Genomic DNA, 26973 nt, shown 5'->3' on the forward strand with positions numbered 1-26973 from the left:
AAGCAGGGGGCTCCGTGCACTGGGTAACGGGGCGCCGCGCACAGGCTGGGGAGCAGCAAGGGCAGGCGGAAAAGCCGCGGGAGAGGGGGCCGCTCTCTCCTGTGCCCGCGGCCTGGCAGCGCACGGGTGCTGGCGGCAGGCGGGGCCGGGGACGCCGCACACCGCGGCCGGCGGCAGCAGCAGAGCAGCCCGCGCGGCTTGGCACAGGCGGGGAGGGGATGTGACGAGGCGCGCGCGGTGCATTGTGGGACTCCACCCCGCCGCTCCGGGATCGACTTGTTCCAGTTCACACGGCGTCGGGCTGAGCCCAGGGAGCGGAGCGGACAGACGGACCGGAGACGTATCGCGGCTGCTGCTGGGGGCTGCCCGGTAAGTCCCGGGCGGGTTCGCTCCGGGGCTCCGGCCGCCGCGCGGGTTCGCTGCCCGCGAGCTCCTTACCCGGCATGGGGGCGGGGGGCGGTTGCTCTGTAACGTTCCCGTCTTGCCCCCATTACCGCCGCCGGGCGGGCTAGCCCCGCACCTGGGCAGCGGGGATCTGTCCCGCGCTCGGGTTCGGGTCAGAGCGGGGTAGTCACTGAGCTCGCTGGCAGCTGGGGCTGAGGGAAGAGAAAAGAGCTTCCCGGACCCCTTCCTGGGAGCAAATCCAGGGGGTTCCTAGCTAAATCCACCATCCCCTGGGCTCCCCTTCCTAAAACCAGGAAATCCCCTCCGTTCTCAGCGGGGTGGCGGCAGTGGGATTGTATTTGCATTGACTCCCAAGCAGGGGGATGGGATTAAGGTTGGAAAGAGTCCAGTGAACACCCGGAATTGTGGTATGTTGCACAGTGATTTCAGTGAATGTGTATGTGTTGAAACAAGCTCTTCCCCCAGTTTCCTCCTTCCCCTTCCCACCGGGTCATTGGACAGGAGAAGATAGTGTGTAGCGACTGCCAAAAAGAATGGCTGAAGAACAGTGGGAAGACATTTTTGGTACATTTCACTTCAGCCTGAGGAGACAATGGCACAAAGTTGTTTAGGATTGCAAAATGGGAAGGATGTAGCCTAGAAAGAACTAGCTGACATTTTAAAAACATAGAGGAAACTGGAAGTGAGAGAAGTAAATACTGTACAAGGAATGGGTACTGCACGCATTATTTTACGATTGTCACTTCTTTTAAAGCCTATGCAAATCTTCCCAGCAAACACATCACAATCCATGCAGTGGATTACCCTCTGGTGAAGTGGGTATTCACCCAGGAAAGCTCATGCTCCAAAACATCTGTTAGTCTATAAGGTGCCACAGGATTCTTTGCTGCTTTTACAAATCCATGCATTGTGCACCTGGGTGTGGGTGTTTCTCACATGAGCTGCACCCTAACTGCATGTTGTGTATTGCATGCTGCAGGTGAATACAGGTTTCTCAGTCTCGGGAGTAAGGCATAAGATTTAACTGGAAAACTGAAGGGTATGCATACATGTGTGTGAAGAAGAAAATAGGAGGAACAAATACACACAAATTCTGTGTATTTAATCTCACAGTAGTCTTTTTGTTTGCAATGCAGTCTTTAAAAGTAGCTTTTAGACTGCCCCCATTTATAGTTGTAGCAGACATTTGAGGCCAGATTTTGTTCAGTTAAACTGGTGTAAATCTGAAGTGATGCCATTTATATTGTTTTGTGGGGGTTTTTGAGTTATATTTGAATGGTAGCACCTTATGGTTTCATATTTTGACCATTAGAATGAGTGTAGCAATTTTTCCTAAGATTATAGTACGGCTGTCATGTAGCAACAGGTGTGTAAGGAACTTTACAGCTGAGGCACCTCCCCCGTTCCTAAAGGTTTGATCAAAATAAATGAGCCAAATAGCAAGTTAGTCTGTAATTAGAGAATCAACAACTGAGTTCTTATGCAAAGAATGGAAATAAGAGATTTAGACATAAAACACAACAATTACAATTTCTCTGACAAACCCATTTCTGTTGTTTTAAATGCTGTTGATTACTAGAAGAATTTATACTGAGTAGACATTAGACAGCATATGTAGTCAATTACAAGACAATTTCCCTAGACTGTTGTTGTTTTTATTTTGATTTTTTTTAAGCAGTTGAAGGAATTACCTTTAAATAATTTAGGGCCAAATTTTAATTCCAGGGCACTTTGTTGTTATGTTTTAACATGGCAAAAATGGTGTAAAAAAAGTGAAATCTTTTAGGCCACTTGAATTCCTAAGTGAAAACTTCATTTTAAATAAAATATTCTTTTGTCCGTTGAGTTGAATGCGAACTATACACACCAGACCAAATTGTACTCCAGCTTTACAGTGATGTAACAGAGGAGAATTTGACCAACTGACATTAACACTGGAAGGTACCCTCAGGTGTTCCTGATTTTAGCTTAGTGTTAGCAAAATTATAACTACTACAAACATCAGGGTTTGGAAATCAAACATTCAAACATTTACATAAAAGTGAAAATAAAATTCTCTTGGTGCTGCAGGGCAAATTCCACTGAATAACAGGGAGCTCCTTAAAAAGACCCTTTTGCTGCTGGACAGTTGGAATATTAACACTCCAGAACAGTAGTTTGAATCAAAATTTCCCTCTCTCACACAATAAGGAAAAGGTGATGTATATAGTTCACCCTACCATTTAAGGGCCCCAGTCAGTTCCCCTGCTCTGGGAGGAAAGGAGAAGGCCTCAGAATTTTAAGAGCTCTGTTGAGAAGAGGGGGCACTGGCTCACTCAGAAATCTGGGCAGCGTTATGCTTGGAAACAAGCATAGTGCTTTCCAGAGGTCTAAGTTGGGGAATGGGAGCATGACTACTCCTCTCCTTCTCTACTTGAGCATCCCTACTGGATGTTGCTAGGGTAGAACAGGAGGAAGGAGTGGTCCACGATTCCATCTTCTTCTCCCTTCCCAGCCCACACTGGAGAGACTAATGCCAGCATTCGCCTTATATAGTTCTTAACAGTCAAAGGAATTAAGTGTGAGGATCACATTGTGCCTGGCAGCTACTCAGGCAGGTCCTTGTATCCTCTCCTACATTTGTGCACCTGCACAGGGCCATGCAGTTTTCTTATCTATTTTAAAACTTATTCTACCTCAGGATTTTGGCTGAGAAACATCCACATCAACTGTTTGTTGCATTTTTGCCGGCTTCCAAAATAGTGGTTGTGAGGAAGGAGTTTCTGAAACATTCTTTACCTGAAACACATTGTCTTTCTGGACCTATATCCCCAATTTTAAATGGTTCAATGATTTAAAGTCCTTTCTGTCTTAATTTTTTGCCTGCTCATGTACATACAGCATTTCTCTTCCAAGAGGCTTTTTTTCCCCCCAGTGTGAGCACTTCCAAGAGTGGTCAAGAGAGACAACAGTATATTTGCATTAATCTAATTATTTGCAGCAAGAAATGCCCAGCTAGGAATCGTAGCACACTGCTAATATCATTCACACAGCCGTATTTATTTATTAAAAAGGGAGCAGTTGCCTAAATATCTTGCAGGTTCGTAAAAAGCCCTTTTGTCAGTATGCTAAAATTGTGTAACTATTTTCATTCTTGCACACAAACTTAGTGGAAATAAAATGACCATTAGCGTTTTAAAAAAAAAGTAAGTTACATTTGTTAGAAATGCTTAGACACTTTCATTTGTTATGGAACCTCAATAAAATGGACAGCCATGGAGCGCTGTAGTTGAGGAGAATTTGTCTTGATAGAGTTCTACTACAGATGAATCCATTTTTAACTGTATATTTTGATATAATGTTTTTAGATGAGAAATTAAGTAGTAGTAGCGTATGGGGTTTGTGCCCATTCTTATCACTTGATTCTTCCGTGCTGATTGCTGCCTCTTCATAGGCCAAAGGTAAAAAAGTTACTGCCTCAATAGAGCACTTAGTTTCATGTGAAATCACATTGTTATTTCAAATCATTGCTTGCTTACTTGCTGATATAACCCTATTTATTATTTGTATTACTGTAGCTCCTAGAAGTCTTAGTTAGGGACCAGGAATCCCATTGTACTAGGCTCACATATTAGAGACCATTTTATTCATGCTTTTAGACACTGTATTTTATAAAGTATTCCTAACTAGCTTCTGACTAGCTGAAGCACAGAGCAAATCTGCTGTCAAAGATTGTCAGAATGCAGCTTTTCAAGAGTAGTACAATGAGCAATATATGGTACATCAGATGGAATGAGAGCATTTACATTGTTCCTTATTTGGGATGATGGAAAGAAAATGAATAGTATTGTAACAGAATTAATCTCTGCTGGAGCGAAAAACAAACATCTCTCTTTTGCCTTGATGCTGAGAGAAGGAAGATGGGAGAGGCAAATGCTCCTGCTTCATCTTGATATGTACCCAGTTGCAGGAGAATATTATCCTGTGACAATATTCCCCTTGATATGCTTATATAAGAGCTAATGAAATCTGTCATCTTTGTTTGGTGAATGCAATTAACATGTGGATGCAAGCATCTAATCAGACTAGTTACTGTCTCTGACCTGATTAGTATGAATGATACTTGCTTGACTAAAATAGTCATTTATGAGTCAGCACTTGATGACTATCAGGGCTGGCCATACCATGAGGCAACTGAGGTAGCCACCTCAGGTGCCAGACTGTGGGGGTAGGGGGCCGTGAGGCGCCACTCGGACCTAGAGTGTAGAAAATTGTGTCTGCTGCTGGTGCATATGTATTCTCTCTGCTCTAGATGCACAGAGATGGTGGAGTGCTGTGCTGGAGGAAGGAGGGCACAAGAGACATAACAGGCAGGTAGGAGAAAAGGTAAGGATGTGAGTGGTGAGAAGATGCCTGATCTTAAAGTTAGTCAGAGTGAAGGTGACCTGGCAGCTACTGCAGCGTCCATATCTTCATCTCACATGGATGTAACCATGCACATTCCCAAAGAAAAGTGTAGATCAGAGAAGAGTGTGGTGGAGGCACAAGAAACAGCTGCTGCTGAGTTTAGTTCCTTAAGTCTAGATGATCCAGGACTGTGGATCCACTTGAGCAGTAGCCTGAGGGACTTTCTTGTACTGCATGGCCACAGGAAGTGAAAAACTTCATGTTCCCCAAAGACAATGAAAAGAGAAGTTTCCATTCAACACATTACTGGCGTGAAATCCCCAATGGTGACAAAGTGGAGAGGCAGTTCTCATTCGTTGAACTTGGTGGTCAGTGATGCAGCATCAGCTTCTAATGATGCTGCTGCATTTTTTAATGTAATTCAAAGCATCTATGTATTTTTCTCTGCATCAACTCATCGATGGCAAATTTCGAAGCAACATCTGGGAACATCCTCTCTGACACTGAAACCACTGAGTGCCACACGATGGGAAAGTCGAGTGGAGGCGATAAAGCCTATCAAACACCAAATTGGGAAGATAGATGATGCCATAGTTGCCATTATGGAGGATAATGCTATGACAGGAACTGTTCATAGGAGAACAGTGGCAGAGGGAAATGGAATCACCAGAAATGTACATAACTTCACATTTCTGTGTGGCTTAATGTTGTGGCATGACATACTGTTTGAAATAAATGTTGTAAGCAAGAGACTTTAGGGTGTTGACCTTGATATATCTGGAACAATGAAACAACTGGACAAAGCAAAGTCATACCTACAGTCTTACCAGTTAGATGAGGGATTTCAAAATGTTCTGAAGCGTGCACAGAAGTTGGCAGAGGAACTTCACACTGAAGCTATTTTCCAACCTATTCAAGAATACAAGTGTCATCAAAGAAGAAGACATTTTGATTATGAGGCATGGGATAATCCCATAAGAGACCCCAAACAACAATTCAAAGTTGAATTCTTTAACTAGGTGCTAGATTGTGCAATACAGTCAGCTGAAGAATGTTTCATGCAGCTCAAGGAACACAGCAGGATATTTGGGATGTTGTATGATAGTCCAAAACTCCTCACTATACCTGAAGAAGACCTGCACCAGCAATGCAGGGCACTAGAGACAGTTGACACATGATGACATGCGCAATATTGATGCGAGTGATTTAGGTGATGAACTGAAAGCTCTTTCAAGATACATTTCAGCAGGATCAACTCCAAAAGCTGTTCTGGAATACATTGCACAAATAAGATGATCACCCTCTTTCTAAAAGCTTTTGTTGCTCTGCGCATACTTCTAACACTTCCTGTAACAGTTGTCAGTGGAGAGCGCAGCTTCTCCAAGCTGAAGCTAATAAAAACACATCTGTGCTCCACAATGACACAGGAGAGGCTGGTTGGCCTTGCAACCATCTCAACAGAGCATGAGCTGGCCCAGACTGTGGACCTTCAGCAAGAAGCAGTTCAGATATTTGTAACCAAGAAGGCATGGAAGGCACCACTTTGATTATTCAGACAGATAAAAATGCCAGCGTTTACTATGCAGACAAGAAAAGTTACATTTGCTGTTCAAGCGTTTGAAAGTTAAGTATTACTTAAAATTTTTGAACAAGGCATTTTAAGTTGTTAGTTCTCCTTTATTAGGGTAGGTAGCAGAGCAGCACCATGAGAGGAGTAGAACAGGAAGAAGGCAGAATTGAGACCTTTCAGAGTTTTGGCCCAAGCTAAGGGGCATGGGGGCATCATTTGAGCTCCCCGCCTCAAGTGCCAAAATGTTCTGGGTTGGCCCTAGGGTGATCAGATGTCCCAATTTTATCGGGACTGTCCCGGTATTTGCTTGTTTGTCCCGCATCCCAACCAATGTTAGGTCGGGACACTGGAAAAACAAGCAAAGGCTCCGGAGCCCAGAAGGGCTTGCGCCCTCCCCTGCCCCGACTCCGCCCCCTCTTTCCCCCATTGGATCCCTCCCCAAATCCCCACCCCCTTCCCCGCCCCATCACTGCCCCATTAGCTCCCTCCCCAAATCCCTGCCTCTTGCCAAGCACGCTGTGCCCAGGAGACGCAGGGGAGAACAGGGCCGGGGAGAGTGTGAGTCCGGCCTGGCCCCGAGTAGGCTGGACTCGGGCGTGGTACCTGGAGGGAGAGTAGGGAGGCAGCCCGCGGGGCCAGGCGGTGGCTGTTCTCCCCACCTGGGCAGCGGGACTCAGGAGCAGCCGCTGCTGCAGCTCGAGGAAGCGGCCAAGCTCGTGGCGCTCGACGGCTGCGACTTTGGCGCCCGGGCCTGAACCCCCCGAGCCTGGGCCTGCTGCAGGGACCCAGCAGCGTGCACGCTGCGCCCAGCCCCTGGCCAGTTGTATCTGGTCTGGCTGCCCAGCTGGTGCAATCCCGTGGCAGAGGCATCGGCAGCCCAGCCCTGTTCGTTCCCGAGCAGGATGGGGGGGCTGGGGCCTGCTGCCCCCACTCCAAGGCCGCCCGCAGGATTGCACCAGCTGGGCAGCCAGCCCAGACGCGACTTGCCAGGGGCTGGGCGCATGCAGCGTGCGTGCTGGGTACCTGCAGCAGGCCCAGGTTCGGGGGGCTCGTGGGCGCCAGAGCCTCAGCCACCGAGCTTGGCCAGCGGCCGCTTCCTCCGCCCGCGGCAGTGGGAACTGCAGCAGCGGCTGCTCCCGAGTCCTGCTGCCCAGATGGGGAGAACAGCCACCACCTGGCCCCGCAGGCCACCCCCTACTCTCCCTCCAAGTACCGTGCCCGAGTCCTGCCTGCTCAGGGCCAGGCCGGACTCCCACTCACCCCTGCACCATGCTCCCCTGACTCTCCTGAGCTTCCCTCCAGCACTTGCGAAGGGAGGAGGAATCGGGGTTGGGGGATTTTGTTTTCTCTGCTGCCATTTTTTTCCCCTCTGCTCTTCCCCCCACCCCCCCCCCCCGGTGTCCCGATATTTGACCTGGGTGATCTGGTCACCCTAGTTGGCCCTGATGACTATTAATAGCAAGTTATCAGCTTGACCCTCTTACCAGACATTAAGTTAGCATTGGCTAAACTAATGTCAAATGCAAAGTATGACAGCCACCTGTTAAGTACCTTTTTACCAAGATGTGCAATATGTAATATGATTTGTATGAAGCTTAGACTTTCAAACAAGGAAGACATCAGTGTGTATCTTGAGTGTGTATTAAAAGTGTGCCTCTGACTGCAATGTATACATTCTTCACATGCAGTGTTGAATTCAACCAAGAATATCCAAGACAGTTTCAAGCAGGAATTAAAGAAGCAGAGCTGAATTATCCTGATTTACATAGGTACAACTGAGCATTGAGGCTATTGCCCTCGGTGAACTTAAAGCTAATTCACACTGGTGTAGGTCAGAGAACAGTAAAGCCCATTGCTTGTGGTGTCCTTTTCTCTCTTATTAGTTATTTTGATGGGGGGATGGAATCCTCCTTTAAGAGCTTGATCCACTGAAGTCAATGGGAGTCTCACCATTGCCTTTGATGGTTATTGGTGTAAACATTAAGCTTTAAGAAAATTTATGGCTGAACCACTGTCTGGTACATTAGTAGGGATCTAACTCAGCTAGTCTGTCTTTATCCTTGATCCAGAAGTATCTGTAATATAAATCACATACTTTTGTTCTATGTCAGTGTGTCACAGTTAGAATAGAGAGTTGTATTCCCTATACATTTGGGGAAGTTTGCCAAATATTGCAGTGGAAAGGCAGTGGAGAAAGAAGAGGAATGGGCCTGTTACATGTATTATCTGAATTTTTTTTCAAATCTTGGAACAATTGTTGAGCGCACTATGAAGTTCCTTTTGGTCAGTTTTACCTTGTCTGACCACAGACTAGCAGTGACTCAGCAAACTGCTGTAGGTTTCATGCAAGTTGGCAGCATTTCAGAGTTTGTAGTTTTACAGTCAAACTGTTTGTGATGACCATGTGAAGTAAAATAGAATTTTCTTCAGCATCAGACCTCTATGGTCATTCTCTTTACATCTGTATTTTCAGCAAGTGTGTTTATGTTGGCCATTGCAAGTTAAATTCGTCCTCTGCCTCCTGCCCTCCAGCCTCTTCCAATCATGTACAAAGTATACAATCTGATTAGCACAAATCCATAGTTAGAATGGAAGGGATCTTTTAAAACTTCGTCTTATTTTTATTCCTTTTATGTTAAGCAGATGCCAGAATAAAGGAGGGTATTAGAGCTTTAACTAGGAATTCCCTAAAACTTTTTTGCATTTTCAAATTGAGTAATTCCATGTATACGTAAAACAAATAAACTCTTCCTCTCTGGCTTGCACTATATTTTTCTGATTAGATAATCAATGGTTGTCTGATCACCTCACTGTACACTTATTTTTTGATTCTCCGTGTAGGTCCATGGTTACCATTAACGTTAGCAGGAGCTACTTGTAGTCATGCAGAGGTATTGTTAAAGCAAGCATAGCATGGAAAAAACACTACCCATTGTGTATATATCACTAGTAGCTAAGATCCCATGCTGTCACATGGATGTGGCAGTTGGATTAAGTAATCCACCATCTGTGCATTCTCCCTCATACAGCCAATGAAACTGTTGCATGCAGGCTAGCTGTAGAATAATGGTGGTGGTTGGTTGAGTTATCTCTGATATCACAATGGTTTAGCACTCTTGGCATGGCCCAGATACTTGTCTTGCACAGGTTTACATCAAAGTCAAAATGGATGATAATTTAAAAATTGAATGGTAACAGACCACAGATCCCAGAGCTGATCAAACTTGGTGATATTCTGAACAAAGAGAGCTCTCAACCATGCTTGTAGCTGTTTCCATCACTTCACACTGACTCAGACATTTTAGGCTTCAGAGTGAAGACTCAGTCTTGTTATACACATTGCGTCTTGAAGGTGCTTACTGCTAGCACAGATGCCTTGAATATTAGTACATTATTATTAGTACATTATTCCACTGAGCAAGAACTACAAGATGGGTTGGAAAGCACCAGCGAGGCTCCTTCTTGCTGCCTTTGCTCAAGCCCGATAATGGAAGTTGAATTGATAACTTACTGCCAGTTGTCATCAATTGTTAACGACAACCTTAGCATCACTCAAATAGACTGTTTGTATCTGCGGACAATGACATAGGTACAATCTGTTTCCCCATATGAAAGAATGACTTTTATAATTCACATCTCCATCTCTCATGAGTTGTCATTTTCTTGGTGGTAGAAATAAAAGTGTAATGCCATGTGGTCCCATTGTGCTGTACATTGCAGCACTCTACCACAACAGTCTGTGAAGATCTTCAGTTTGTATTTTTAAAGCTCAGATATGCTATATGTAACGCCAATTCAGTCAAAATGTCAGAAAAATTCTGTTTTGCTACACACTTTACTCTTACAAATTGGGCTCCAAGTGTTAGCCACTAAGGACTAGATCAACCCCCACCCCGCCACTCCCAGTAAAATCCACAGGGACACTAAGGGAAGGAAAATTGAGACTTTCAGATTCCCTTCCAACCATTCCGAAGGAGAGACTGCCCAATGGAGTAAGTTGCCAGATTGCATAAATCCAGAGATCGGAGCCACCTGCAGAGAGGTTTTCTGGGAACTCTGGCATCTATTTCAGTGAAGCCACATTGCCGGAGAATGAGAGGCAAGCTACCAGGGTTTCCATGGGCACAATTGTCCCAGCATCTCCTACATAGGGGGGTTTTTCAGCTCAGACAGGACACAAAATAAACCCTGAAGTAGTGTTGAGTTTTCCTAAGAAACTGCTGGGAAGATGTGCTCCCCTGTCCAATATCTCATTGCTGCTCACTGACCTATCCTGTTCCATGTGGTAGGGGTGAGACATGCACTGAGGTCCTACCCAAATTCTTCTGCCCGTTCAGTGTCAGAGCTATAGGAACAAATATACAGACACAACCATTTGGATTGTACATTTTTCAAAAGTTTCTAGAGGCCTGACAATAGTATTTGAAAATAACTGTTTGGCCAAGTATAAAAACCTCCCATATGCAAGCCTTTAGAGAGGTATAGCACATTTCAAACCGTAAGTAGTGCCACTCTAAATTTCACTAATGACTAGAAGGTCCATTGCAGGTTAGAGTTTTTCTAATTGATTAACAGGAGGCAAACTGTAACCTGCTAAGCCAGACTGGGCACTGAAGAGATAAAGCCCTTGGAGCCACTCCTCGTAAACTGCTGTGGAGAAAAGCAGCAAAGAGTCCTTTGGCACCTTATAGACTAACAGACATATTGGAGCATGAGCTTTCATAGGTGAATACCCACTTCGTCGGATGCATGTAGAGTAGATTGGCAGAATAAACTTCAGCCCAATGGGTGAAGTAGACTCCATGGAACATTCATATACCTCTGCCAGTGGGAGGGTAAGTGGTAAGAATTTATTCAGCCCCAGCATTTTTGCAAAACTGGGAAATTCTGTTTCACAGGGGTCCCCTATATAGCCGTGGAGGAGCCTAGATTTTCCTCTAAATAATCACTATTTAGAAGCAAGGATAATACATAACAGGATGCATTTTTTCCACTTATTGTGACAGTTAATGTTCAGTTTTCATTTATGACCATGCTTCATTATTAAATGTTCACTTCACTAGTAAATGTTCTGTTGTAGAGCTGGAAAAATGAAGTCCTGGTAGTATGGCATCTCACTCTCAGCTAAGAAATCCTTGCTGAGAGACTGTCAGATGTTTGCATATTTTAAATTGTGTGAATCAGCAAAGTTTACCTGTATTTGTAAAATAGCTGGTATTTTGTTTTCAAATAAAGCTATTGGTGGAAAACTATTTTACTGAAGATTCCAGCATAGAATAACACAAGCGTAAATGTTGCTCTAATTGAATTAGAAATACTTCAGAACATGTCATATACTTTGGGGATTTCTTATTCATAGAATCATAGGACTGAAAAGGACCTTGAGAGGTCATCTAGTCCAGTCCCCTGCACTCATGGCAGGAATAAATATTATCTAGACCATCCGTGACAAGTGTTTGTCTAACCTGCTCTTAAAAATCTCCAATGATGGAGATTTCACAACCTCCCTAGGCAATTTATTCCAGTGCTTAACCACCCTGACAGTTAGGAAGTTTTTGCTAATATCCAGCCTAAACCTCCCTTGCTCCAGTTTAAGCCCATTCTTCTTGTCCTATCCTCAGAGGTTAAGAACAACATTTTTTCTCCCTCGTCCTTGTAACAGCCTTTTACATACTTGAAAACTGTTATGTCCCCTCTTAGTCGTCTCTTTTCCAGACTAAACAAACCCAAGTTTTTCAGTCTTCCCTCATAGGTCATGTTTTCTAGACTTTTAATCATTTTTGTTGCGCTTCTTTGGACTTTCTCCAATTTGTCCACATCCTTCCTGAAATGTGGCACCCAGAACTGGACACAGTACTCCAGTTGAGGCCTAATTAGCATGGAGTAGAGAGGAAGAATTACTTCTCGTGTCTTGCTTACAACACTCCTACTAATACATCCCAGAATGACATTGGCTTTTTTTGCAACAGTGTTACACTGTTGACTCATATTTAGCTTGTGGTCCACTATGACCCCAGATCCTCTTCCGCAGTACTCCTTCGTAGGCAGTCATTTCCCATTTTGTATGTGTGCAAATGATTGTTCCTTCCTAAGTGGAGTACTTTGCATTTGTCCTTATTGAATTTCTTCCTGTTTACTTCAGTCCATTACTCCAGTTTGTCCAGATCATTTTGAATTATAATCCTGTCTTCCAAAGCACTTGCATCCCCTCCCAGCTTGGTATCATCCACAAACTTTATACGTGTACTCTGTATTCCATTATCCAAATCATTGATGAAGATACTGAACGGAACCAGACCCAGAACTGATCTCTGCGGGACACTACTCGTGCCCTTCTAGCATGACTGTGAACCACTGATAACTACTCTCTGGGAATGGTTTTCCAACCAGTTATGCACCCACCTTATAGTAGCTCCATCTAGGTTGCATTTCCCTAGTTTATGAGTATGTCTGTTATGTTTATTCCTTGCTTTCAATAAAGGCCATCTTTTTTTACACACCATAATTAGCCAGCTGGCAATGGAGACCACCTACTTCCACACTCACAAGGGCCGCTCGGGGGAAGAAAAATTATATTTCTCTGCTTCTGCTTTTCAGTTAGAAAATGAGAAAAACCAAAACCCACACAGCTTTTTTTCAACTTCCTCCCCTGCTTTTCCAATGCTTTGGTTTAGTAAAAACATGGATAATATTTTGTTAAAAATTTGATGGAGTTAGCATCTGTAGAATTGATGGAAACCCAAATTGAGACTATTGACTGTAAAAAAAAAAAAAATTTGCTAATAGGGCTATAGTAGGTAGAAAAATGTTTATACAATTCCAAGTTGGAGCTGACAAAGAAACCACACCATTTTGCTAAGAGCATGCAATGAGACAACACTTAGTAGATGGTGCTGTTTTAAATCCGATTTTGAAGTTGTTGTTTTAAAAGGGGATGTAAACTAATCTGAGCAGTTTCCCAAAGCAACAAGGCCAGCTTTTGCTGTCATATTCACTGAGGAGCTGTTGTGGCAACTGGCTCCATTGGGTGGGAGCTAGCAGAAGTGATTTGATATTTTTTCCCCTCCAAAGTTGTCTGACTTTGTTTTTGATCAAAGTCAGTTTCATACCGCTAATATAACCTGTGTCCAAGTGAATAGTCTAGAGCTAGGTTTTGTTTGCCTTCACCAAGCAGTAAAATACTCATTGATTTCACTCAGTCTTTCATGCAAGTATTGAATTGTTGAGTAATAGAGCCCTCTGTGAAGGGAGCGGAGAACGGGAATGCTCATTAGGTATTTAAAATAAGGTCTTAGTCATAAGAAGTAATCCTGATTTGAGACTGATGCAATCTGAAGCTCCGTGACTAGTTGAGATGTGAAAGTTGGCAAGGTATGTCAGCACACATCAGAAGTCATATAGCCAGAGTTGCAGAATTTAAAAATATGGTTGGATGAACCTGTTTTGCCTAATTTTGAACTCAGTCATTGTGTATTCACAAGTTTGGTACACATGTTATTAGGTTTGTGTTCCACTGTAAAGAGATTGCACAGAAATAAATAATCCAGTAGATGAACAGAATAAAAAATGGAGCAGAGATATGGCAGAGTGAAAAATAAACTCAAACTGTGAAAAAAGGAGACAAAAAAAATTGCACTGAAAAACTTCTCTAAAGGGTGCTCATTTGTGCCAGACTGGATTTGGGGCAGGAGATGGAAGGACTAGGGGCTCTATTGCTAATACACCATTGGTTTCTTTCTGCCTAATAAAATATTTTTAAAAAACTGAATCTCCTTTCTGAGAAAAATATCTCATTATGATATGTATATTCAGGGGTGCAGGGGAAGAAGAGAATCATGAACTGGTTTTACAAACCATTAGCTCAACCCCCCAAAAATAGTTTGGGAGTCTGGGAGCTCTCAGACTCTATGAGGCTTTGCCTGTTTCTGTTTAAAAGTTATACCCTGGCAAATAACAAAAGGTAAAAAGTAATTTGTCAGAAGTAGCAGCAGCAGGTTTTGTACCACAGTAAGCTAAAATACAGTTATCTGACATCTGTCGTGTGTATAGACTAGTCATATTAGGGGAAGAAAATAATCAGATTGAAGTTTATCAAATTCCTGGAGTTGATGTCTTAGTGGTCTGAGCATCAGTTTGGAGATAGCTAGATTCCTATGAGTTCATCTCATCCCTCTGTCCTTCCAAAACAGCTAAGCTACAGGAGTTATAGTTCACTATGCATGGGTCTTTTGGGGAACTTAAAACTGAGTGCTGCTCTTCTGCAGGGACATAGAATCATACAAGTGAAGGGCTGGAAGGGACTTTGAGATTATCTAGTCCAAGGTTTCTCAAAGTTCATTGCACTGCGACCCCCTTCTGACAACAAAAATTACAACATGACCTCGGGAAGAGCCCCTCTGCCCCGAAAGGTGGGGTAAAAGCCGAAGCCCAGGGCTGGGAAGTTGTAACCTGAGCCCCACCGCCCAGGGCTGAAGCTGACGCCTGACTCCTGCACCCAAGGATGAAGTCCTTGGGCTTCAGCTTCAGCCCTGGGTTGTGGGGCTTGGACTTTGGCTTCAGGCTTGGGCCCCAGCAAGTCTAATGCCAGCCCTGGCGACCCCATTAACATGGGGTCATGACCCACGTTGGGTCCTGACCCACAGTTTGAGAACTGCTGATCTAGTCCATCTCCCTGTGCTGAGGTAGGACCTAGACATCTGTTGCTTGTATATCTGGCCTTTACAATAATTTAATCTGGATAGGCATTAGTGCAGGCAGTTACCCAGTTTTGTGCACACACAATCATGGTGCCGGGGTCCCTCCCCACTCTGAACTCTACCCTTAGCTGTATGTTTATGACACGCCCCCCAAATCATAGACTGTGCTGGACAGCCTGCTCCACACTGGCTGTGATTTCTTCCTGGAACTCTAGGAGAAAACAGAATTAATAAGACACATGCTCCTTTCGTTATACTACTGATTATGTAAAAACTAATAATATTTTTCACATTTCAAGGATGATTTTAACCAGTTGATTGTGGGAAATTTTCACGGGAGAGTGCATCAGCCACTTTGTTAGAAGCTCCTGAAATGTGTGGTATTTTAAAATTAAATGTTGGAGAGAGAAACTCCACTGAAGAAGTTTTTTGTTCTTGTCCTTGAAGGTATGAAGCCACTTCAGCGCAGCATGGTTGGTTTGCAGGTGGAAACGCCGTCCTCAAACATATGGGCGTAGCTTCTTCAGCGCATATACAATGGCATAACTTTTTTGTTGTTGTTGATTGACCAGTGGCTTTCCCTCTCGGACAGTTTCTTGCTGAGAAACACGACAGAATGGAATTCCTGATCCAGTCCTTTCTGCATTAAAACTGCTCCCACACCACGCTTGGACACATCTGTGGTTACTAGGAACAATTTGTCAAAGTCTTGGGCCCTTAGCACAGGGTCAGACATGAGTGTCGCTTTAAGCTGGTTAAAGGCCTGACATTCTTTAGTCCACTGAAGTGCATTTGGCTGTTTCTTTTTGGTTAGGTCTGTCAGTGGGGCGGTGATTTTCTGTAGTGCGGTACAAATTGCCTGTAATATCCGCCCAAGCTTAAGAAGGATTAAACCCGTTTCTTTGACTTAGGGACAGGCCACTTTTGGATAGCATCCACTTTGGTCTGTAGGGGGTTGATAGTTCCTTGACCCACCTGATGTCCAAGGTCAGTCACCCTGTTGAAGCCTATTTGACACTTTTTAGCCTTAACAGTTAGTCCTGCCTCCCTTATGCACTCGAAGACTTTTTGTAGATTCTTCAGGTGTTCTGCCCATGAAACAGAAAAGATGACCACATCGTCAAGGTGGGCAACTGCAGATTCTCCCAATCCCATTAGGAGATCATCTACAAGTTTTTGGAAGGAGGCAGGTGCATTTTACAGCCCAAAAAGGAGCACATTAAATTCATGTATCCCTGCATGGGTGATGAAGACTGACCTTTCTTTGGCAGGTTCATCTAGCTGTACTTGCCAGTACCCCTTGGTTAAGTCTAAGGCAGAGATACTGGGCACGTCCCAGTTTCTCCAAAGCTCATCTGTGCATGGCATCGGATAGTTGTCTGGGTGAGTTACAGCATTTAGTTTATGATAGTCCACGCAAAAGCGTATCTTCCCATCTGGTTTGGGAACTAGAACCACTGGAGATGCCTATGCACTGTTAGAGGAGCAGATTACACCCATCTGTAGCATGTCATGGATCTTTCGTTCTATAGCAGTTTTGGCTTGAGGAGACACCCGGTAGGGTTGGTCTCTAATTGGGTGAGCATTACTTGTGTTAATGGAGTGGTATGCCTGTTTGGTCCATCCTGGGGTGGCTGAGAACATCAGCACGAAGCTAGTGCACAGCTTCTTGATCTGCTGTGGCTGCATACGTCCAAGGGTCATGGAGAGGTTCACTTCATCCACGCTACTGTCACTTTTTCCTTTGTAGTAGACACGTTCAGGCCACACAGCATCAACTCCTCCCCGGCCTGTAAACTGACTAACTTCTAACTCTCTGGAATAGAAGGACTTTAGAGAATAAACATGATACACTTGAGGTTTGAGGCAGGGGGTGCTATGAGATAGTTAACAGCTCCCAGGCGCTCTTGGACTGTGAATGGTCCTTGCCATGACGCTTCCATCTTACGGGCCTGAAGCGCCTTCAAGACCATGACCTGGTCCCCTACTTTGAAGAAACGCTGTCTGGTATGTTTATCATACCAGGCTTTTTGCTCTTCCTGACCATCTTATAGGTTTTCTTTAGCAAGGGCTAAAGAGGTTCGGAAGATGATTTGTAGGTTGTTTACAAAGTCCAAAACGTTAGTTCCTGGAGAAGGCGTAAACCCCTCCCATTGCTGCTTCACCAGCTGTAATGGCTCCTTAACCTTGCGGCCATACACAAGTTCAAATGCTGAAAACCCTAAACTGGGATGTGGTACAGCCCTGTAGGCAAAAAGCAACTGCTGTAACACTAAATCCCAATCATTGGAGTGTTCATTTACGAATTTACATATCATGGCCTCCAAAGTCCCATTAAACTTCTCCACCAATCCATTCATTTGATGGTGGTAAGGGGTGGCAACCAAGTGGTTCACCCCATGAGCTTCCCATGGGCTTTTCATGGTCCCTGCCAGGAAATTAGTTCTCGAATCTGTAAGGATGTCGGCGGGCCATCAACTGGCAAAAATGTCTGTTAATGCCTGGCATACACTTTTAGCTCTGGTATTGCTTAGGGCTACCGCTTCCAGTCATTGGGTGGCAAAATCCATGAAAGTCAGTATGTACTGCTTTCCTCTGGGTGTCTCCTTTGGGAAAGGATCTAGAATATCCACAGCTACTCGCTGAAATGGAACCTCAATTATGGGGAGTGGCTGGAGAGGGGCTTTGACCTGGTCTTGGGGTTTTCCCACTCTTTGGAACACCTCACAAGACCGGTCATAGGTAGAAACATCTTGCGCATTCCCTCCCAGTGAAATGACCTCCCCAAACGGTCTTTGGTCCTGTTCACCCCGGCATGGTCACTAGGATGATCGTGAGCTAAGCTCAAGAGCTTTACTGGGTACTTAGTTGGAACTACCAACTGTTTCTGAGGATGCCAGTCTTCCTGGTGCCCACCAGAAAGTTTCCTTGTATAAAAGTCCTTTTTTTACAACAAACCGGGATCAATTAGAAGAGCTGAGAGGCGGTGGGTTTCTCCGTGCCACCGTCCAAGCTCCCTGGAGGCTTTCATCTGCTTCCTGTTTGACCTGGAACTGTTCCCTTGATGCTGGAGACATCAGTTCCTCACTGGATTGTGGACCGGGGCTTGGTCCCTCTGGAAGCAGTGCAGGTTATGGAGCTGTTTCCATTGACTGTGAACCGCTCTCTGCTGGTGCACTATGTGGTATTTTAGGCTCTGGCTGAGCCTCTTGTGTAGAGTTATCTGCTGCTGCTGCCAGTGCCGGCTCAGTGGTGCCCTGTGGTGTTGGAGCTGTAGACGGGGTTGCAAGTGCTGGACTCAGTGCTGGCAATGGTTCTGATGCTGGCTGCTTTGCTGGTTCTGGGACTGGCTTTGGCTGGGTCTCTGGAACTGGATCCACTACGACTGTTGCAGTTGTTGGCAGGGGATTCAGTTCCACCACCTCCATCTGGGTGTCTAGTAACACAGATGGGGCCCTGGTGGAAAGCTCAGGAACAGGGATAGGTGTGAAAGCTTGCCTAGCCTGGCTGCGGCTGACTATTCCCACCCTCTTGGCTAGCTTTACATGGTTGGCCAAGTCTTCCCCCAGCAGCGTGGGAATGGGATAATTATCATAGACTGGAAAAGTCCACATTCCTGACCAGCCCTTGTACTGGACAGGCAACGTGTCTGTAGGCAAGTTTAAAGATTTTGACATGAAGGGTTGAATCGTTACTTGGGCCTTTGGGTTGATGAATTTGGGGTCTACTAAGGATTGGTGGATAGCTGACACCTGTGCTCCAGTGTCTCTCCATGCTGTAACCTTCTTCCAGCCTACACTCACAGTTTCCCTTCGCTCTGAGGCTACCTGGAAGGCATCTGATCCTGAGGACCTTTGGTATGACTCCAGTGTAATGAACTGAAGTCTGTCGAGGTTCTTAGGGGAGTTGACCTTCACACACCCTAGCTCATTACATTTAAAACATCACCCAGCTGACTGGTCACTGGGGCGAGGTGGGTTGCTGGAGACGGTGTGGTGGGACGATAAGGTGTTTGAGTTTTTCCCTGGAATATAGGTGGGGCCTTTGGCTGCCCCAGGTGATAGGGTGTTGTCTTGAGTTGCCCCTTCTGATATCTGCTCCAACTGCTACTAATTTTTTTTCTTTTCCGCGACCTGCACCCATTTGGTTCCAATCTCCCCCACCTCAATTACAGTTTTGGGCTTCCTATCTAGGATATACTTTTCTGTTTTCTCAGGAATATTCTCTAGGAACTGCTCCATTTTCATTAGGAAAGACAGATCTTCCTCAGATTTAACACTTGCTCCTGATACCTAGGCATCCCAATTTTTTTCAGTCTGGTATGTGCGTCAGGAAAATGCCACGTCCGGTTTCCACTTTAGGGCTCTGAACCGCCGACGGGCATGCTTGTGCGTTAGCCCCATTCTGATTCTGGCCTTTTTTAAAAAAACTTTGTAACTGTTCATGTGTTCCTTAGGCATTTCAGCCGCGACCTTTGCTAAAGGTCCACTGAGCTGTGGTGTCAGTTCTACCATGTACTGGTCGGTAGAGATGCTGTACCCAAGGCAGGCCCTTTTGAAATTTTCTAAGAAGGCCTCGATATCATCGACTGCCTTGTAAGCGGGGAACTTTCTGGGATGGGAAGCGGTACCTGGAGAAGGATTGCTAGGGTTGTGTGGTATATTCTGCTTAGCCCTTGCCTTTTCTAACTCCAGTTCATGCTGCCTCTCTTTTTCTTGTAACTCCAGGGCTCTGTTGTGGGCAGCCTCTTCTGCCTCCATAGCTCTCTTGTGGGCAGCTTCCTGTGCCTTAATTTTCTAGTTGTTTTAATTTGATCAGTCTCTTATGTTTGTTCTCTTTTTCCTTTGCTTCCAGTCTAGCCAGCTCTAGTTTATTAGCTGTTTCACTGGTAGTCATGTTCCTGCTTTTTGTACTTAACTAGCCTAACCGAGAGCTATAAAGGAAAAAAATATTAGCTTGTGAATTCCCTTGTAGAAAGTAACCTACCATGCCCTCGGGCAGAGACAGAAATCTCCAGCTTCTCACAGCTTAAAAACATCCCTTTGTTACAAGGACTTGATACCTTTGCCTCCAGGCCAAGAGAGATAAGAGCTCAATCTGCTTTCTAAACAGCCAAAAAGGGGGGAAAAAATGATCCTTTTAAAAAATCCTACTGGGCTTTTGGTTTAAAATGATCTCTGACTCAAAATGATCCCACCGTTCTCTGTCACCATGTCAGGGTTCCCTCCCCACTCTGAACTCTAGCGGGACCCGTATGAAAGACCCCCTAAGCTTATTTCTACCAGCTAAGGTTAAAAAGTCCCCAAGGCACAAATCCTTCCTTGTACCTTGGATTGGGTAATGCTGCCACCACCAAGTGATTTAAACAAACATGTAGGGAGGGCCACTTGGAGCCCTGCCTTTCTCAAATATCCCCCCAAATCCCTACACCCCTTTTCCTGGGCAGGCTTGAGAACAATCCCCCTTTCCTGGGGAAGCTTGAGAATATAGCCTCACCAATTGGTACAAGTGAACATGGACCCAAACCCTTGGATGTTAAAACAATGAAAAATTAATCAGGTTCTTAAAAGAAGAATTTTAATTAAAGAAAAAAGATGAAAGGAATACCTCTTTAAGATTAGAATGGAAGATATTCACACAGGCAATCAGATTCAAAACACAGAGGGTTTCCCTCTGGGCAAAACTTTTAAGTTACAAAAAGAAAACCAGGAATACCCTCCCTTTCAGCACAGAGAAAATTCTCAAGCCAAAATAAAAGTAAATCTAACGCCTTTACTTACTAAATACTTACTAACTTTATAGGAGTTGGATTGCTTGCTTCTTTGATCTTGCTCCAGCCAAAGCCAGAACAGACAGAACAAAAGCCTCTCCTCTTCCCCCTCAGATCTGAAAGTATCTTGTCCCCTTATTGGTCCTTTGAGTCAGGTGCCAGCCAGGTACTTTAGCTTCTTAACCATTTACAGGTAAAAGAGGAATTAACCCTTTACAGAGTAAAGAGGGATTTTATGCTACCCTTGGCTGTATGTTTATGACACATGGTAACTGCACCTGCACATTAGCAGCATAATTATATACTGTAGTTTGAAAATCTAGCCAATGGCTTTTTCCATTAGAGTAGAGATTTGCTCAGTACCTTTGGTCAAAATTTTCCCTCCCTTCACTCTCAAGCCCTGTTTTACTATGACTGCCATGATTCACCCCAGAGATGGCTGCATTCAGTGATATTTATCTATGGTAAAATCCTTTAGGATCTTCAAGGATGAGAGGAAGCTCTAGATGAATGTAAATATTGAAAGGTCTGATTTCTCACCAGCCAATCTCTGGATCACGCATTTTGTATTATAAACAAAGTCGTGACAAGTAAATGTCACAATTTTAAGGAATATCCATTACAGAACAACTTGTAAAACCTTATATGCATATGTTTTAGGCACCTTTGATACAACTTTCAGATGCCAACTTCAAAGTAACAGTCGAGCATAGCTAAAATTCAGCATATGACATTTTAGCAGTCAAAGAATCTGTTGATTTTGTCACTGATGAAAAAATGATTTATTCTGGCATCTATGCAAAGAGTACAATAGTCCTCTGAAAGAATTAAGTATAGTATTCCTTACTGGTAACCTTATCTTTTCCTTTGTTTATAGTGTGCTGCTCTAGACCCAATATAGACAAAATGTCCAGCAGGGGTGGAAAGAAGAAGTCAACCAAGACTTCCCGCTCAGCGAAGGCTGGAGTTATATTCCCTGTAGGAAGAATGCTACGTTACATTAAGAAAGGTCATCCAAAGTACAGAATTGGTGTTGGTGCCCCTGTGTACATGGCTGCTGTACTTGAATACCTGACTGGTAAGTTTAATAGAACAATTCAAAATAGCAGCAGTGAGAATGAATAATGCATAAATAGAATTACTACAATATACAAGCAATCAGAAAAAAATGGCTCTGCTGATTTATGAATGGCTGAAATAAGATCTAGTTTGGTAGTACTGTACCTATAGACCCAAACTACCAGGTCTAGACCTAGATCAAAGTTTCCTTATTTTGATGATGTTACAATCCAGGGTTTTGGTTTAGTCTGTTCTAAAATCCTCATTTTGCGAATAGCTTTTCTAAAGGATTCTCATGGACCTCAGTGAGTGTTAATTCAACCCTCAGTGCTGTACTCCTGTTTGCTCCCATTCTTGCACCTAATCTTTTTGTTCATGTTGCATTTGTCTGTTAGACTGTAAGCTCTTTTGGGCGGAGAACTTGTCTTCTTCCATGTTTATACAATGCTGTGTACACTTACAGCATTGTACGAACATGAGATGTATCTTAACTTCCAAATTCAATCCTTTTTGGAGGTGAACTGATCATTTTTGCTGATTATGAAGTTGACACGTGCTTTACTTTTAGACTTAATCAACAAACTCGTACTTGTGCATTCTGTCCAGTTGTACCAAACCAGCACAGCTTATTTTCATTTATAGTCTTTCTATTACTCCCATCACTGGAGTACACAAGGACCTTAGAAGCAATTAAATTATGCTCACAGTGCCTTGGTGGGGTAGGGAAGTGTTATTTTCCCCATTTTACAGATTAGGACTTTGAGTTGCACAGAGATTGCATAACTTTATTATTGTCTCATAGGATGAGGCCGAACTGGAAATAGAATCTGGATCTCCAAGTCCAAGTGCAGTTCCTTACCTACAAGACAATCCTCCCTGTCCTACAAGTCTTAGAAGTTTCACATTTGCTTCTAAAATCATTTTCTCTCTGCCATTAACTTGAAATGAATCTTAAATATAATGGTTTCAGGCTTTTAGGGCTAATAAACTTGATGTTGTACATTGAATTTAAATAATCAGGAATAAACCACGTGCTCAGATTGGCTTATGGATCCTGTGCATATGGGTTAGAAGCTTCAAAGAGAATCAAGATTCAGCAGAGCCAAATTAGTGCAAGAGCTCTGAATTACTAGCAGTGAGGGCAAATGAAAAACTTGCACTGGGTCTCATCTCTCTCTGTCAACACTTCCACATAGTAATTGCTTCATTTGGTCCTCTGCAAGTGGTCAACAGCTGATGCTTTAGAGGAAGGTATGCCACTTCGATAATTCACTTGATCAGTTGGGCAAGGGTAGGAGGAATTAATTTAACTGCCTTTTCATGAACCTTACAGCATGCAGTAAAGCATGTGACTTAAGCTTGGCTTGGGGGGGGGGGGGGGGTTTGCCTGGCTTTTTTTTTTTTTTTTTTTTTGGTAAGTTAAATTGATGTCGCTCTCACCACCAAGACCATTCTTGCTTGCAGTGATCTCAGAGCAGCTGCAGACACTGCCACAGCAAATGCTGGAGATAGGAGACAGTGAGTGCAGTCTAAAAGCATTCTCCTTCAGTGTGTTTTTTTTTTTTTTTTTTTTTAACCTCAAAAGGAACTTACAACATATCAAATTCAAAACGTTCACTCTACACTGTTCCTCCTTTAGTAGCAGACAACCATTCTGAGGCATATCTATTGACCAAAATATCAATGGTAGGTCTGACTTTTAGGCCTGCCTCTTGGAGAATTCAGTCTCTTTAAAGCATAATTAAAAAAAAAAAAAAAAAAAGCTTAGCAGATTGTTGGGTGATTTTGTCAGCCAGTGGTTCATTTAATTAAATAGCTAATAGCACAGGTTTGTTAGTTTGTTGTCATTGTTGCTGCACTTTTAAGAATACATTTAATGGTATATTTAAAAAACTGAATAGATACCACATGGGCAGTGTAAATGAGTGTTAATTCATATTCAGAAAACAACATATGCTTCCAAAATCCTTCAGTTACCTCCCATTGAATGGGTGTCTATAGAATAGTTTTATAGCATTTTTTTTTCTTAATTTGCCACACACGACACAAACTTTGCTACGGGTTACATTCCAGTTGGAACAACAGGGCTATCAGGTGTCAAAACTAAACGGGTGTGTAACACTGTATTTAAAATGTTCATACTATCAGCTTGTTTTTATATTTTAGTGGGTTTATTTTTAACATGTTACGTGGGTTTATATTTTAGGCTTTTTATAATATTTTGGACTACATTAAGTAGTTCCATCAATTTTCTTTTCATTCCTACCAGAATTTTATCTCTGTTACTGGAGTCCTTCTTCAGAGAGTATAGCTGTAATATTACTAGGCAGCTGTAAGTTCCTGACTCCTGAGAGCATTCTGGGTACTTTTTGCATCTCAGTCATTTCTTTGCAAGACTGGAGCATGATAGTACTGATGTATCTTTTTTCTACCAGCCTTTTAAGTGGTGTTAGAACAATTTTCTCTGGCTTCTGTTTATTAGTACTTCTGTTTGCACAGCCCATAGTTGTTTGCCTGTTTTTTGTTTTTTTTTACTGGTGAGTTATTTGGCATATTGCCTGCTAGCCTGTGAGAATTGAAGACATATAAGGACTAGTAATTTAAGGGAGTTATTTGTAGTCAGCCTGATTCATGTGTGTAGAAACTATTTCAATTACCTTGTTTTTCTGCCAGCCACCAAACTTCCCTGCCTTTCTATATTTTCTTGCAGATTGATTGTCGTCTTTTTTGCTGGATTTCTTCTTTAAAAGAACTCTTAAACCCTGTAGATTTCCTTTGAAATGAAAATCCCCCTGCCCCCCTGGAGGCTTCACTTGAGCACCCTCAGCTGAAATGTCCCTTAAGAAGAGAATGCTTTGAATGTTGTCCTTTTAAGAAGAGCAGTACAGGTGTGCCTGAGGTAGTGCTAATGAGCGGCACATGTTACCATTTAAATGCTTGACTTAAAGGCTTTCCAGGGCACGGATAGCTTAGTCTAGTGGTTCCCAAACTTGTTCCGCTGCTTGTGCAGGGAAAGCCCCTGGCGAGCCGGGCCAGTTTGTTTACCTGCCACGTCCGCAGGTTTGGCCAATTGCAGCTCCCACTGGCTGCAGTTCACTGCTCCAGGCCAATGGGAGTTGCTGGAAGCGGCAGCTAGTATGTCCCTACTACTCTAAACAGTTGATTCACAAAATCCTTGTGCTTGTCAGCACATCCAACCTATGTAGGTTTCTACAAACATCCTTAATGCACATCTTTATTGTGCATTTCTTTCAAGGAAATAATACATAACATCTGCTATGCACCAGAGGCTAACGCTAAAGCATGTGTGGGATGTTGGGATTTGGTGGTTCCCAGTGAGTCTGATGCTGGGCAGAAATCATGGGACTTCGATCCAATGCGATTCAATTCAATTCAGTAAAGCTTTATTCAACATGTGCACAAAGAGAGCCCCTGGTACAAAGAATCAGGCAGAGTCCCTCCAGCAAGGAGCCCCTCCCCTTGCTACTTTATAGCACATGGTGCTTATATAACAAGTTATATAACAACTTACATAACATGAACCTCTAACCAATCACATGCTCATAGTGCTCCAGTCCGTATGCTGAGCTCACACCCCTCCCCGTGGCCTTCTCCAGAATGTTCCTAGGCCGGTGAGCCACAGCGTGCTTCCCTATGCATAAGCACTCTGTAAACCACATTTTATCTAAAATAACCATACCCTTCAGGGAGAAGAAGGACGCAAAGGCATATATTTATTTTGCCAAAGGTTCTGAGGTACGTGGCTGTGAACACAGCAGCCACACACTAAAGCTACAGAATGAATCGAGTACATCAGTTCTACATGGATACTTCAGCATCTCATATCATCATTTTGTAATTCATGGTTTGTGACCTCCCCTCCTTCGATCCAGGCTAGTTCAGACAGTGCTGCTAAATATGCAGGGGAGCTAGGTCAGGACATCCAAAATGCTTGCTCATGCTCCAGAGCCAGTTATGTGGATTACAGACTGGTTCATGCGATGGTAATAATCTTAAAATCCTTGAGGAGTCTCCTCACCTTATCGTGGCACTGTTGGTGGCATGTTGCTGGCTTCTCTCCCTTATCCTCTTTAGCAGGAAACTATAGCCCACCATTCCCCCAATTTCCTCTGTAAACTAGCACACAGGTTCTGGAGTATCCATGCCTCCAGTTGTCTCGGCATAAGAGATTATGGCAGTCCAAGAAGTCACATATTGAATCTTGGGTCTCTCAGGTAGGACCCCCATTGAAATGATGTTGTGCTTGAAATGGCCTAGCCTACACCAAACCACATGTCTTTCCTTCGGTCCCATAATTTGCAGGAGTTGTTACGGCTGTATATTATGAGTATTTTGACAGAAACAAAGACACTCCTTGACCCTCAAAAAGGAAAACAGAAATCTCCCGTGCATGCTTTAAAGGCAGCAAGAAACAGCCCTAGGTGATTTTTTTTTTTTTTTTTTTTTTGTTAATTGGCTCCTCTACACAGAAAACAAATTTCAGTTGCCAAAATGTCACAGCATATGAAGAGAGGGAGAAGTGTATAAAACAGCAGGAGAACAGGAATACAGAAAAAAAAATCAGACTTTTTGATTTATGTTTGTTCTGCACTTACTGAAGTCAGGTAGGAGAGAACTTGAAATGTCTGTTTTTTCCATTAATTTTTTTTTCTTGACTGGATTTTATTGTCTGTCCATGTATTTTGTTAAAATATAAAACAAGTGCTTTCTGAATTCCAGAGTAAAATTCCATCTCTGGGGTTCTGGTGACTTGAGCTTTGTTCTCATGCATTATGACATCAGTAGAATTTCTCAGTGGAGTTTCAGGTACTCCAAGTCAGTTGCCTGCTGTTTCTTCTTGATTCATTTTAGATGTAGAAAACTATTCCAGGCCATTGACTGGCTGAAAAATAAGTCATGTTCAAGTCCAATACATTTAACTGCTCGCCCCAAATGAACACTTTGTATGATGTCCAAATTCATTAACTTAAACTGCTGTTCACCTCCTGTGTTCTGCTTACTGCTCAAAAACTACACAGGCTCATAAAATAGGAATACAACTTAAATATATTTTATTTTTCAAAGCA

The 26973-nt window shown here is 43.5% G+C and overlaps 1 protein-coding gene across 4 annotated transcripts in view; it reads left to right on the forward strand.

Annotated features, from left to right (window-relative positions):
* The first annotated feature begins 226 nt into the window (after positions 1–226).
* LOC127055465 (core histone macro-H2A.1) overlaps positions 227–26973 on the forward strand; it is a 76368-nt gene continuing 49621 nt past the window's right edge. For 2 of the 4 annotated variants that reach the window (XM_050962450.1, XM_050962451.1), the window contains exons 1-2: positions 227–369; positions 21705–21905. In XM_050962450.1, the coding sequence (XP_050818407.1) occupies positions 21734–21905 (172 nt within the window). In that variant the 5' untranslated portion in view covers positions 227–369; positions 21705–21733. The remainder of the gene's footprint in view (positions 370–21704; positions 21906–26973) is intronic. The other 2 variants (XM_050962452.1, XM_050962453.1) reach the window with 1 other exon arrangement.

The sequence above is a fragment of the Gopherus flavomarginatus genome, chromosome 7 (genome assembly GCF_025201925.1).
Source record: "Gopherus flavomarginatus isolate rGopFla2 chromosome 7, rGopFla2.mat.asm, whole genome shotgun sequence".
Classification (NCBI taxonomy): Eukaryota; Metazoa; Chordata; order Testudines; family Testudinidae; genus Gopherus; species Gopherus flavomarginatus.